General features: G+C 42.1%; 1 protein-coding gene across 2 annotated transcripts in view; it reads right to left on the reverse strand.

Moving 5' to 3' along the window:
• Positions 1 to 9,978: 9,978 nt before the first annotated feature.
• The window catches only part of SH3GL2 (SH3 domain containing GRB2 like 2, endophilin A1), a 192,914-nt gene continuing 187,452 nt past the window's right edge, over positions 9,979 to 15,440 (reverse strand). For both annotated transcript variants that reach the window (XM_057722187.1, XM_057722188.1), the window contains 2 exons: positions 13,626 to 13,756; positions 9,979 to 11,550 (listed from right to left, as the gene is read on the reverse strand). In XM_057722187.1, coding sequence (XP_057578170.1) covers positions 11,351 to 11,550; positions 13,626 to 13,756 — 331 coding nt within the window. In that variant the 3' untranslated portion in view covers positions 9,979 to 11,350. The remainder of the gene's footprint in view (positions 11,551 to 13,625; positions 13,757 to 15,440) is intronic.

Below are 15,440 nucleotides of genomic sequence, written 5' to 3' on the forward strand. Positions count from 1 at the left end.
CTCCCTGACATGAACAATAAATGGTCTCCTAGTGAATGGATTTGAATTATTCTATACTGAATACAATGCCCAAATAACCAGACATAAACCGTCACTGTCTAATGTTATAAATATCTGCTGCAAAGAGGTGCATAAAGCATTTGGAAAATACAACTCATTTTTCCACTGACTTTAGTTACCATTTCAAAAATGCTTCACAGAGGAAGACTTTGGAGCAGCAATCAGAAGGAATGATTTTAGTCCCAGAACCTTGGTTTGGTTTGGTTTTATTAAACCATGTGACATGCCCACTCTGTCACTCTATTTTATTTTTATTATTTTTTTAATTTGGCCACGCCATGTGGCTTATGGGATCTTAGCTCCCCAACCGAGGATCGAACCTGCACCCTCAGCAGTGAAAGTGCAGAGTCCTAACCACTGGATTGCCAGGGAATTCCCTGTGTCACTCTATTTTAAACCTTTCATGTATGTTAACTCATTAATCCTCAACAACCTACCACAACAATGAAGTAGGTATCATTTTATCTCCATTTATAAACAAAGAAATGAGGCAAAGAGAGTTTAAGTAGCCTACCCAACATAACAAAACTAGTAAATGGAGGGCGTCGTGTGTTTTGAATTTGGGACCTTGTGTTCCTCATCCACAAAATACAAGTTATGTGAAATGCTGTGTCCTATGGTATCAGGAAAATATGGGCTTTGGAGTCAGAAAAACTGGAGCTTGAATTCTGAGTCTCAGTTCCTTCATATACAGAACTGGCTGACACCACCTTTCTCTTGGGTTTGTTGCGTGGATTAAATGAGATAATATATGTCAGGAGCTATGGGAAACCCTTGGAAAAATCCCTCCCCCTGTGAAGCAGAAGGGATTGACAGACTATCACCTATGGAGTTCTGAACAAGACACTTCAAACATCTGAATCCTTTCCTAGGAAACAGGCCATTCATATGCAGCAATGAAAAGAAAACATGTTTAAAAGTCTCTCTCTGATTAGAAATCATGCTTGCTTGATTTTTATGTTTCTATAAAGGCACAGGGAGATATCTGCCACAAATGAGGTAAGAGAGTTGCAATTAAACATCACCACGGGCCTATATTTTCTACCCTGAGGCAAAATAATAACATATGTCAGGACATGTACTCTCCCCATCCCCAGGGAACACTCACCTGGTGGCCACCACAGAGGCTTGGCTGTGTGTGCAGACAAAGCCCCACCAACCATCACCAAGGCAGTCACACCAGCTCTGGAGCCAGGACTGTGAAGATAACTGAAACATCCCGCCTTCAGCAGGGGCTAAAATCAACAAGGTTAGTATCTAAATAGTGTTTGGCCCTGTGTGGATAGTAACACAGGAGATCACAAAAACTTCTAATTTGTCTCTCGCTCAGGGATCTGACATTTCCATCTCTGGGTGATTAAAAGATTCAGAGGAGGAATTCCAATATGAACATGGCAGCATGAGACAGAAATTTCCAGTTCTTCTCCAAGATGTCCTACAAAACAAGATTAATGGAAACAACAGCAGTATGAGTAATGACATTTCGAGCAAAATTAGGAGGGATACATAATCCTCAGCCTCAAGAAGACATCCATCCAAGGGTCATCCAAAATAACCAAATCAGGTGAGGAGCTATTCAGGAAGAAGCTCTGCAGGGGGATATGCTTAATAAGCTGGTTCAAGGGCTCAAAGATGCCAGCAAGAATATACTTCCTGCAGGTAAGGGGCTTATCCCAACGCGATAGATAAACATCCTTGAACACAACACGAGTTGCAAGATCTGAGGAGAGAAGGTCAGAAATGGATTGTGTAGAAGCTGCATGAGGTGCAGGGCAGGTATAGTGTGCACGTCAAAATCCTCTTGGCCCTACTTCTTACTCCAGCCAAAGCTGCAGCATCTACTTCCATGCAAGCCTTGACTGGAGATGCAGGGAGACAGAGCCTTGCCTCAGGTCAAGGCTGCTTACCTCTCACTCCCTGGGAACCCACGCTTGTATTTAGCCATCAGAAACCCACAAGTGTAGGGCACAGGAGCCAAAAGATCAATGTTTACCCCTTTCATCCCCCAAGAGAACATTTCTCCTTGGTCAATTCCAGTGGGTTCAAAGACTAATTGCAAAGCAGTAAAACACTTCAAAAATGTACCTTTGTTTGGCCTTCTGTTGCTTCCCTGTCCCAATTTCCTGCTTCCTGGAATTACAGTCCCCTCCAAATCCACCCACATGCCAGACTTTGTTTCAGTCTCTGGATATTGGGGTACCAGGCTAAGAAAGTACTAGAAATGCCCTGGAAAGCAAGCTCTCAGAGCACGACCTGGCAGCTGATTGCCTACCCACCGGTCAGATGGCAGGGGCCCCATTTACGGTGGCCACCTGAGGGTCAAAGCATCACAGTGGACTCTTCCCGTGGGTAACAGGGTTAGGTACTGGTGGAAGGTGAAGGACACAAACAGCACAGGGAAGCGGTAATTACGATGACTGCAGTGTTCATTGCTTTGGTAACTGTCTGAATATCTTGAAGAAGAAGAAAAAAAGAAGACAGCTACACGTCAACCAACCATAGACTAAAAAACAGAGGGCCTCTGGGGAAGCACTCAGGAGACCCTTCTCTCCTGCGATTGTAGGGCAGACTGTACTGGAAATCAAGCTCAAAATCTGCCAAGGAGGGAGAACTACAAAGAAAACTGATTATACGATCTTGACAGTTCCCTTCTGTCAAAGTCAGGAAAAGTGGGACCCAGAGGACTGGGATGGAGAAGTCTAGGTGGACACGGCTCAGAACCCTGAACTCCCAAGTCTTCTCAAGCATCCCATCTGAGAGAGACCCATCCTCCCTCCACTCTGTCAGAGGAGTGCAGCCTCCCCTCCTAGGAGCCCCTACAAAGACTTCACCTGCAAAGGCTGCTGCTTCTCACTGCTTCCAGGCTAATAAACCGTGTCAGAGCTCAGCACATCCAGAAATCAGAAATACAGTCCCTGCTCTGGGAGACTCTCCAGAGTGAAGGAAGAGGAAGCCGACGTGAACTGACAGAACTAGGGGAAGACACGTGGGAGTGGATCTCTAGTGAGCATGCTGAAGTGGGGATGGTGTGCAGAACGTAAGGCTGGCAGGGGGAGCATCTGCCGACTTGGGAGGACTCTCCTGTGACCCTGCCTTCAACACCGCGAGCCATCCTAGCAGGTCTCTGAAACAGCTCCTAGAAGCTTGGATAGGGTGGTAGTCCACAGGAAGTGAGGTGAGATGCCAGAGCTGCTCTGCAGAGTAGTAAGGAAGAGGTGACAAAGAGTCATGCAGGTGAGCACGTTAGCTGGGATATTTTTGCAGATGGATAACCGACTATGATAAATACTGGCACCATTTATCAAGTAAACCATGATCTTCTCCAATTAACTAAAAGGTCTCAATTTTTATGCTTTAAAACAACCCTACGCACAGATTAGAGGTTGGATAGAGGCGGGGGTAGAAGCAGAATTGATTACAAATGGCCACAATCTCTTTGGGGTCATGGAAATGTTCTAAGACTAGATTTCAATGGTGGTGCATAATTCTATAAATTGACTAAAAATAATTAAACTGTGTATCAGGTAAATTTTATAGTATGTAAACTTAAAGCAGTAAATCTGCTTTAAAAATTACTCCAAGTACATTGTTTAGACTTTGTAACTTTTATTATTGTCTCTAGAGATGGCATTTCTCGAAGGCTCAAGGTGAGATACTATGACCTACAACTTCTTTTCAGCTTAGCTTCGGAAAGCTGCGGGGAGACCACAGTTTAATTCCCATACTGCAAACACGCAGTCATTGTAAACTGTCAATCACATGTGTCTTAACTGGATAATCACACCGTACTTTTTATGACAAGAGCAGGAACTCAGTTCTCTTCCTGAACATCACACGTTATTTCACTAGGTATCAGTTTGATACCCAGATATGCTAAAAATGACTAACTGATTAAAAGAGCGATAACTTAAGCATCACGCCACTGGAAAGAGACAGATCGTAAGGTTTGTTTATACATGATGATTATAAAACAATCAGGAAATTTTGTCAGATTTTTATCTGACTAAAAAAATTTATTTTGGCCAGCAGAGGGCAATCTAGGTACCATGAAACTGAGGAAAAAAGAGAAAACAAAAATGGGGGAAAAGAACATACAAGACAATATGTAATAATCAGATGGCATCAACATTTCGGGGACTGGGTTTGTTAAGGCAGTGAGTCTAGTTTCCTCAGACTCACGAACCGTTTTCCTCCTTCCGGTTCTCTGCCCTCCTCCTCCCATTTGTATTTCCTACATAATAAGTTTAGATGCTTTGATGTTCCTATTGATAAAACGAAAAATCAAGGCAAGAGAAAGGTTGTGTCACTACTCCTGTCAGGGGTTAACCTGTGCATCCTGTAATACTTCTATCTCTTTTTTTACGGGAAGCACTGGCACTACATGTGAGAGGAAGCCAGTTCCTCCTTTCCCCTTCTTAGTTGCCAACCCATGTTTATTAAGGAACCCTCTTCCATGGTACTCACACACCTAAGCAGTGCCAAGTCTGAACCAGGGTTTCTCCACGCGGCCTGAGGACGGCTTGCACAACCTATGGGTTGGGACAGGATGCCTGTCATGCCCGCAGATACTGCACCCCACTCTAGAAAGCGGAATCAGGGGCTCGGGCATCAGGACCCAGGAATCTGCCTTTGCTCTTATTTAGACCAATGGGTCACACACTCCATTCCCATCAGAAGCAGGAAGAGGTGGATGCTAAAAGGCAGATTCCCGTGAAAAGAGAGAGTTAAAAGTATTGCAGAACACACAGGTTAACCCCTGACAGGAGTGGTGACACAAGTTGGCTTTTCCTAAGAAGTATACCTCATAGAGCAGTACTACTCCAAGTGTAGTCCAGGGATCAGGAAACATGCCATTTTGAAACCTATGAGAAATGCATATGCGTGCCCGACCCCAGACCTACTGAATCCGAATCTCTGGCGGTGGGGCGCAAGCATCTGTTTTAACAAGCTCCAGAGGATTCTGATACACGTTCCAGTTTTAGAAGCACTTTAGAGATTGTTTCCTAAACTTTTCTGATGATAAATATACCTTTCCAGGCCCTTCGAGGGGCAATTCTAATTAAGAGCAGCTGGAAAGAGAACCTGTAAATTTGCGCAAGTTTCCCACGTAACTCGTAACCATTAGGTAAGTTTAAGAGACTATAGGTGCTTTCCTGATTCTCTGGCTTTTCCCCCAAATCTAGTCAATCACTATATCTGGGATAGGTGGTAAAGTAGTAAATGATGCATTTTGTTTTACTGGAGTAAGTGACTTAAACGAAGAAGGGGTCACTTTTCAATGGGGATGGCCCTGTGCCTAGGGATGTTGGATGCTGGTACGCCAGCTTCGGATTTTCCGCAAAGACCTAGCACCAAACAAGGGCAGAGAGGGCTGGAGCTGTACTTTCTAGCAGACCAAAAAGGCTTGGGTGAGAAAACCTGGCAGCAGCAACACCACCTGGGCTGAGGACCAGAGGCCCTTCCCCACGGACAGAACCAAGAGAGCACTGCCTGCCAATTCTGGTGGGAGCGGGACGAAAGCCAAACGTAATTGGGTTTAGAAAAATAAAGAAATGGGATGTTTCTTTTACCAGTCACACACAGAAAGATTTTAAGAAAGCCGAAACACTAGCAGCGAAGTAAAGTGTGAAAAATGTTGCTTTTAAAACTTCTCTCTTCATCTCCTATGTCTGACATTCTACAAAACCAGCCTTTTATAAGACCTTATAGTCTCTTTATTTCACCATTAAGAAGCCCACCATTTCTCTGTCTTGCTACTAAGATACTTCATAGTGTTGGTAAATTCTTTTTTCTTTTTTAAGCTCTGAATACCAGTAAGCCTGAGACACTACATTGGGTAAACAATCAACCCGTTTGCAAAGCTCTCTTTCCTCCAGTGTTTAACCCCAAAGAGCCACATGTTTAAGGTTTAACACCTCAGTCTTCAACCAAAATCACATATATTGAGCTTAACGAAGTGCTCGGTACAGGGTAATAAATAATGGTGGTTCCCATTTCTTTCCCCTTCAGTGGCAAGCATCATCTGATAAGTGCTGAACGCGTGTGAAAAGAATGACACAGGAAATTCACACCCAGCTGTAAACACACATCTATTTTTATTGCTTAAAGGCCCCTAAAAGCCTATAATCAGGATAGACTCTGCCAGGTGAAGAAATCTACATTTTGCAAGCCTGGAATATAAAGAAAGGAAAATTCCTAATTTTGTGAACGCTGTGAACATTTTTCAGATGACATCCAAAAAGAGATACGAAACCCTTGTTTCTGAAAGCACACTTGCCATGCGGAAAAAAATCAAGAACCCATATTACACAAAGGGCTCCAAATATCTTCAAATTTTCTTGATATTCAAACTTTATTCTCCACCCCTCTACTGTGAAGCTTTGTTATTTCTTATCTGAAGGAACTTACCAAAATCCTGGCCTTGGTGCATATGGGTGAATGATCACATAGGGTAGCACAAAAAAAGTCCAGGGTTCCTTTTTCAGAAAATGGTATTGAGATGCTGCTCTCATTCTTTTGCCTCCAAAGCTGACAACCTGTTTCACTTCTGTCAAGGATCACAGCTCTTTCTGACCCAAATGGGAGGCCACCGTCACTTAGGCACACGTGAGAGGTAAGTGACATTCAACAGCCTGATCTTTTAAGTGGCTAGCCTTCATGGGGTCCTTTCAAAAACAGTTTTGTTCTTTTCCTTGACATCTCCTTTAATATGGGGATGCATGACAGGTCCCCAACAGCTGGGCCTAGAAGTTGCTGGTGTGGCCACCTCCCCATGTAGCCTGGTAAATCTTCACCAACCACCACACACAGCTCCAAATGGAAGCTTCAGGATGTCGCTTTCTTCAGCAGTAAGTCCTTCCTCTCACCATCAACACCCCCATGGGATGAAAGGCAGTCTGCAAAAGCAGGGTTTTTTTTAAACTTTATAAACCCACTTTTATTACTGAGGCATGATTTTTTTTAAATTGAACTGTAGTTGATTTACAATGTTGTGTTAGATTCTGGTTTACAGCAGTTATTCTGTGTGTGTGTGTGTATATATTCTTTTTCATAATCTTTTCTATTATAGATTATTACAAGATATTGAATATAGTTTCCTGTGCTATACAATAGGTGCTTGCTGGTTATCTACTTTATATATAGTAGTTTGTATGTTAATCCCAACTCCTAATTTATTCCTCCACTCCTTTCCCCTTTGGTAACCATAAATTTGTTTTCTGTCTGTGAATCTGTTTTGTAAATAAGTTCATTTGTATCACATTTTAGATTCCACATGTTATATCATATGATATGTCTTTCCCTGACTTACTTTGCTTCATATGATAATCTCTAGGTCCATCCATGTTGCTGCAAATGGCATTATTTCACTCTTTTATATGGCTGAGTAAGTATTCCACTGTATTGATTATACACACACACACCACTTTGTCTTTGTCCATTCATCTGTCGATGGACACTTAGGTTGCTTCCATGCCTTGGCTATTGTAAATAGTGCTGCTATGAACACTGGGGTGTATGTATCTTTTCAAATTAATTTTTATCTTTTCTGGATATATGCCTAGGAGTGGGATTGCTGGATCACATGGTACTTCTATTTTTACTTTTTTAAGGAACCTCTATACTATTCTCCATAGTGGCTGCAACAATTTACATTCCCACCAACAGTGCAGGAGGTTTCCCTTTTCTCTACACCCTCTCCAGCGCTTGTTTTTTGTAGACTTCTTGATGATGGCCATTCTGACTGGTGTGAGGTGGTATTTCATTGTAGTTTTATTTGCATTTCTCTAATAATCAGCAATGCAGTTCTTAATAAGAGGGTCCTGAAATATGAGTCTTAAAAATATCCACATGGTTCTATTCAGAACTCTAGACGCTGTCTTGAAAATAGTCTTGGAATAGTCCTGATTTCCAAACCACTGCTAAATGGATGCCGCACAGGCGTTGGCAAATTCCAGGATATATGTTATATACTATCAACAGTGTATGGGAAACTTCAGGTCTTGGTTATGTCATTTTTATTGTCCACTTATTTTTTTTGGCAAAAGAAAACAAACAAAACTAAGGAAAAATAATTATTTCCCCAGAAAGTTGTCTCTTTAAGACCTATCAGACCTAATACAAAAAATAAAATGAGACAATTGCCTCGCAATTTGCCTTGTTGGTTCAATTCAGTTTAGTTCTGCGTCTGTATTCACCTCAGACAGTTCCTTCTGTGATTAGACTTAGAAAAAACAAGTGTTTGGGAGTAGATTCAACTTCTCCAATGGTGGACCACAAAGCTACCTGTTCTTTTCTATATTTAAAGTTTTGTAAAAAGGATTTTATTATATTTCAATAAAAATAAGAAATTCAGACAGTTCTGAATCTGTTAAGTGTATTATTAATGGTCTCCAAAGGGCTCCCTTGAATAAACATTAAGTTCTTCCTGGAAGCTGTGGTCATTTAGTTTCATTTGACATTAACTCATTATGAGATTACTCTATTTGGTGCTGGGTCTTGCTGTTAGTTTCCCTTTGAGGCTACAGAACTATCATTACGCGGGTACAGTCACACCTGAATGTGTAACATTAAACACAACGGAAAGCTTTATTGGTGCAAATATGATTGAATACATATACGCCTCTTTCTGGACTTCCTTTTCTGTACGGATCATCTTTTGTCCTATCATTGCATCAACACCACACTTTCTTAATTACTATAACTTTTTGTTTTATACCTAGAGAAAGTCCTCCAATTACGTTGTTCTTCTGTTAGAATATCCATTTGCATTTTCACATAACTTTCATAGTATGCTTGTCAATTGTCGAATACACACAAAAAACTTCCTGAGATTTTGGTTGAAACTGCACAAAACCTACAGGTCAATTTCGGTAGAAATAACATATTTACAATACTGAGTTTTCCAACCCATAAACATAAATATCTTTTCACTCATTAGGGTCTTCTTTATTTTTTTTCTCAAACATGTTTCATAATTTTCTATGCAGAGATCTTAATTCTTATTAGATTTATTTCTACGGACTTGAATTTTTGATGCCTTTGTAAATGATACACATTTTTAATTACTTTTTTCTAATTGACTGTTACTGGTATATAAAGAATTTTTGGATATTGATTATATACCCAGTAATCCTATTAAAATTACTTATTGAGTCTAATAGTTTATCTGTGGTTCTTCTGGATTTTCTCCATTCACAATAATGTCATTGGTAATTCTTTAAATTGGTTTGAAGAATTGATCTATAATACTCTAACTCACAGCTAGCAAAAATATTATTTTCATGTTAGAAGGGTTCACATGCAGTATATATGTGAACTTGGTATATTTGATTAAAACTATTTGTTTTAGGTTAGAATACCTGGACTATTGGCCTCAGCATGGAAGACTACCAGGGCACCCAGTACATAAAGGACATGTTTATCTTCTCAGGAGCTCAGGAAATACATATTCTGTATGCACTGCTCCCCTTCCCCACCCACCTACCCCTCCCCCCATATACACACCAAGAGAAAAGAATGCAAGCTTTTGGCCAGTCTGTACTTCCATGTCTATTCTTTTCTCTTTAAGCATGAAAGAAAACAAAAGACTGATTGAAATGATATATTTTATTTGCTCCTCTGAACATTACGTTCTTCTGATTATAACACTGTGATGCTATCTCATTTAATTTCTAGACCTCTTCTCCCCACTTCTTCAAATCTTCTTTTCCAAATCTTCTCCTTCCCAGGGTTACCAATAAGTTACCAGTGTCCAGGTTAACTCACTTCTTGATGATGGAACTTCCCCTGCTTACAAAGAAGTAGGTTTGAGTTTGGAACCAGGTCTGCTTGGGTTGTATCAGAAGGCAACGAAGACTGTTTCATTCACTGTCGGACCCAGAGAACTGACACAAAATAAAGGACCAGAGCCTCTTGTTTTGTCTTCAGCAATATTTATTGGAAACAGCGATGCTTCCCGTGGTTAAGAGTTTATACATTAAGCAGTAAGATTTGCCTTTCACTCCACATGATCCACTACCGCAGGTGGCACATCCGAAGCACCACATTAAACTTCTCGAAGAATCTGTACAGCTAGATAAATAGAACTCTGAATACTTAACAGGACTTTAATAACTGATACAGAACAAACAAAAAAACCACTCATAAGCTTACACACAGCACTGTACACGCAAAATGAAAACGAGATAAAAGGGATAGAAATAAAGTCATGACTGAATTGGAAAAGAGTTTTGCATATGCAGCCACACATCTTAAACTGCTAAGCACAAAAATCATCTTTATTTGGTCCTCATTGAGGGCAGAATATGCACAAATGATGTTCAAAGAACACAAGGTGAAGATGGAATGGGAAGACAGTTACTGTTTCTTGGTCTATGAACTAGTGGGAAAATGGTCTCTGGTGTTTTTCTTCTTGTGTCTCTGTACCAAATGGATTTATGAAACATGTAATTCATAAATAAAACTGCAGTGAAGATATTTGTCCCCCCTTCCGTGTACCTTCGGAAATGCCCCGTATACATACATTGTTTCGGTAAAGCCAGAAATTTAAGCTTGGAAACCTGATCTCTTCCCTGTTCCTCATAATGGAGAATCTCTTCAGCTCCTCCCACAATATGCTGACTGCTAACCATCTTAGTTAGAAATAAAATGGGAATCCCCCTCTGGCTTTAATAGCAGGGAGGGAAGAAAACCAGCTGAACCTCAGAAATAGGCATAAGCTGGGGAACAAAGGTGACTGTTCTCAGAAAAGGCTTTGAACCCACACTCAACATTTTTCTACTGAGAGCATCAAGGGACTCACTCATTCAGACCGGAAGGCAATTTGCTGGTGAGGGAGGCTTTCTTTGACACTTCTGTGACTCAGTGTTTGGGAGGGGTCAATGTGAAAATAAGAACTTTCTCCTCTAGTTAAAGGAAGAACCTGAGACCTTGAGATGGCCCCGGGTGATAGATAATATCTTCGGCAGGATGTTTTATCAGTGATGTGGCTCATGGTCATATCCCAAGAAGCCACAGCCTCCTGAAAATTGTGTAAACAGCAGTTCTGTGACTACTGGCTGGTCTCAGATGGTATCTACAAAGCACATGCCATGCCCACCTGGCTAAGAAGATACCATCCATCACCACGACTCTCGTGGGATCACGCAAGTCAACCAAACATACTCAGTGGGGCCTGAGGACTTGGACCACTGCGGCCTGCACTTGGGATGTGTTGTAAGCAGCATTACCAAAGCAGTGGTTAAACTTAACTATCTGGGTCAAGAAGAGGTGAGCCAGCCAGCATAACATCCTAATGGGGCAGAGCAACCAGAATCTCCACATAATTGATGGGGAAGAAGCCTGACTGGCCATGGAGCATCCCCTCATACCAGTTCTCATCAATCTGGTTAGTGAGTGTGATGATATCACCCTCTTTAAAACCCAACTCCCCTTCATTTTCAGGTTCAAAGTCGTAAAGAGCTCGGCAGCAGGGCTGATCCATTGGGGCACCTGGGAGTAAGAGCAGGAGAGAAGAACACAGAAAGACAAGGGGAGTTTAGCGCACATACCCACCGCCTGCTGCACCCGCCCAGCTTGCTGTCCCCCTCGGTTCCTCCCTCACTCCTCTTCCTGCTGAGGCTTCCTCTTGCTGCTGGTCCCCAGTGTCTGCTGCATGGCACCCTGCCCTCCAGCGGGCTTCAGAAGCTTTCTCACATTTCTGGAAGTTGTTGAAGTGCTGTTTCTATTTCCAGCATGAAACACTGGCCACATCTATTCTTGTGATACGTACAACACAGTTCATCAAGGTTGGTTCTGCTAACAATGCCCAGAGATGGGAGACCCAATGACTTAAGGAGTCTTAATGAGATTTAGGTTCATAATGGAGCATGGCCAGAATTCGCTCCATGCTAGTACTTTAAGATCTCTGCACATATGAAATAATACAGTTTACTACATGGACAATGCTTTGCCACTTCAGAACAATAGTGAAGTTCTCAGTTTTCAAAATAAAGACCCCAGCCTCTGGAAACCACTGTGATGTTGTAAGTAAAATCAAGACAATATAAAATACTGGGTCCAAGTTCTTACTCTCTGTGACCTCGCATAAGGCACTTCACTCCCAGGATCTTTGTCTAAAATTGGAACTACCAGTAGAATCTACTCTTCACAGATTTATTGCGGCTATTAAACGAGATTATATAAAAATGACATAATTTACACCTTTGAATTACATATTGCATATATAAATATGAGGTGTGCATCACAGGTATGTCATATAAAAACTAATATATTCTACCTTGAGCTGAATAAAGGATGCAATCATATCTTAACAGGGATCTATGTTAAATGAGCAAATACATTAACATAGCAGGCATACATAAATGTATATAAACTCAGACAAGTGCCTACAGCTCTATGCCATCTAGATGGCTTTAAAGGGGAACAATGAATTTTTTTTTTTTCTTAGAGAAAGCAAATTAACACGTCTCTAAAAGAAAAGTGAAATATGTGATTGATTTCTGAGCAGGGGGAAGCAAGTTACATATAACTTATATGACTAGTCCTTGTAACCAGCTAACTTCTACAAACCACTGCTGTTTATGGGCACACTGAGGGCTCTGGGCAGCAGAGCTAAGCACAAGGGGCAGAGAGCTCCAGCTGTCATCACACACCTCACTTCTTTCCTTCACAGTCTCCTGAGAGCATCTCCGTTTTCTACTGTAGAAAATCAAGCACTGGGGATGCAGGAAAAACAGGAGAAAGCTGCATGTTCTCAAAATCCATATCTAGTATAAGATAGTTCCTGTTCTTCAACTGAGCAGATTCTCAAGTTGAATGTATCTCAAGCACAGGCTTTTATCTGATCTGTGTGAAGGGGGTGGAGAGCAGCGGTGCCAACTTGAAGAATACATTACTGGGTATATATCAATATTCCTGACAGAAAATAAGTTTTAGCTTTCGTTGTACCAACCTGTTACCACAGCACAATGAACTGGCTGGAGGGTGGGGAGAGGGGGGATGTCTAGCAGATGCGGAGACTCAGAACATATTCATTTGCAAAGATATTCACCCACATGTTGCTGTGACTCAAGAAATGTAACTCAGCAAGTTCCTGGAGCTGCTGTCTGTGGGGTATAAGTGAGTGTATGCGGGCACGCACTGCCCAGGGGCACGCACCCTCACGCAGGCAGGACTCACAGAAGTGGAAAGACAGGGGGAAAAGATGACATCCCTGCCACTAAACTGACATATTCCTGTGATTTTAAGACCACAAAGGAGGGTCAAAATCAAAGGTATTTGTTAGAACAGTTAAGTATGTGCTGATGATAGAGTGTGAGAGGAGAAAGGGACCTACAAAGATAGTTTTATAGAGGAGAGAGATTAAAGGAGGGGAAGAGATAATCATCGGGACAAGAAGGAACTCCTTTAAGAGTTTCTACCTGACAAAACCATCCTGTAAGAAATATATTACTGCGTACTCCTTATGCAGCCAGATTGGATTGTTCCTAGAATTTCTGGAAGTGTCAACAGCACATGCCCAAGGCCCGGAAAATGGGTTCTGCAGGCCTCTAGAGGCTCCTTACCTGCAGGTTTGGGAGTTCCCGTGTGGGCGAGGCCCCCATTGGGCTGAGCGCTGTCCCCAGTGGTAAACTCCAGGCTCATTCGAGGTTTAGGCTGATATTCCCTTCTAGGCTGAGATGAAGCTTGTCTTATTCTGCATTAAAAAGAAAAGGAGGCGGGGAGGTATGTAGCCAATTAAGAAGAAAAAAGAAAAGCAATACAATCTAGAAAATGCTTAGGTCACCCACCAATCTACCATTGTGGAAGCATGGGAAACCTGAAAAGGACCTTCAGTTTTCTTATCTGTGTCTGTCTCAGCTTTTGGTGCTGTGGTCACACCCTCTATGCTTATACCCTCACTGTCTTCATCCTTCCTCTCAATTTCTCCCTCATTTACTCAAAGCTCACTTTGCAAGTATGCACTGTGCTAGGTGCCAGGAACTTGAAGATGAATAAGTCACAGTTCCTACCCTCAAGCAGCATATGGTCTGGAGGGGAGACAGAACATAAACAACTGATTATTGTCAACTGTAGTAAGTGCTGCTATGGAGATATGCATAAAATGCTACAGGAAAGCAGGGGTGGAGCTGGGGGTGGGGTGGAGTCTGCCTGTCCATGGGGAAGTTGGAGAAGGTTTAAGGAAAAAGGTAGAAGATAGGTAGGAGTCATTTCCAGATGAACAGCTATTTCCAGAGGAAAGTTATTCCTTGCAGAGCCTGAGAAGGTGTGGAGGGAGGAGAGGAGGAATGACTGTGTGCTCAGGGAACAGCACAGAAGAAGGGGGAAAGAATCCAAGGGAGACAGGAGAAAGGTGGAAAGGTACGGGCAGTGAAAGTATTCTGCACACCCTGAAGTGTTTTCCGCAGCTTCAGGTGTTCACTAAGCAAAGCGCACAGCAGATTTGCAAAGTGGGGGGAATTTAGGGTATGGTGATTGTAGAATGACAGTGGCTTTGAACATATTTCAGAGGAAACAAAGAAAAGTGGCCTTAATGCTCAACAGATGTCTCTAAGACATAAAATATTTCTTTAGTGTGTTGAAGTGCATGGTTTTAAACCATTCTAGAGGCTTCAGAGTGTTACACAGAATTCCACAAGAATGCACTAAGGAAAAATGCAGAATCTAAGCACTAGTCAAGGAAGATACTGAGGAGAGGAAGAGGCTGGCCAGATGGAAATAGGTGAGGAAGTTTCCCACAATACAGCACCATAACTGGAGGCTGCCTTGTGCATTTACAGCCATATCATCAACTATGAGACTCTATAATCTGGCCATGAGCTGAGAATAAAAGCTGCTAAGGTGATCTTTTGATGTACACACATTTAGCTTAACTAAAATAATACGTATTAAACAGCACAGGGCCACTGCACACAGCTGTGCTCCGCAGCTCTATGGAGCCTCATTCAAGAGTGAAACCACCCCAGCCCGGCTGTGGGGCCCACCTGCGGAGGTGCAACAGGCATAAGAAAGCAGCTCCTGCGATGGACCTCGTCACCACTCAGAGAAACACAAGGTGTGAAATGAATGACACCAGCTTTCCCATAGGTTATGCTTAAACGTGAACCCCTGCTGCACCCCTGTGTGACCCTGCGCCTCAGTCTGCTCATCTGTTCAGGTGAGCTTAACAATACTTGGTTTACAGGGCTGTTATGTGATTGATGATGACACACTTTCAGTACCCACACAGAAGAGCTGCTCAGCAAATCACATCCATTATCATTAGCAGCATCCCAGGGTCCCATCTGTGGCAGCCAAAATATTACCTAAGTATTGACCTCTCATAAACACAAGATTAGGTTCAACCGAACAATGTGAAACAAAGCCCAACACAATGTAAA

Source organism: Hippopotamus amphibius, chromosome 2, assembly GCF_030028045.1.
Source record: "Hippopotamus amphibius kiboko isolate mHipAmp2 chromosome 2, mHipAmp2.hap2, whole genome shotgun sequence".
Taxonomy (NCBI): domain Eukaryota; kingdom Metazoa; phylum Chordata; class Mammalia; order Artiodactyla; family Hippopotamidae; genus Hippopotamus; species Hippopotamus amphibius.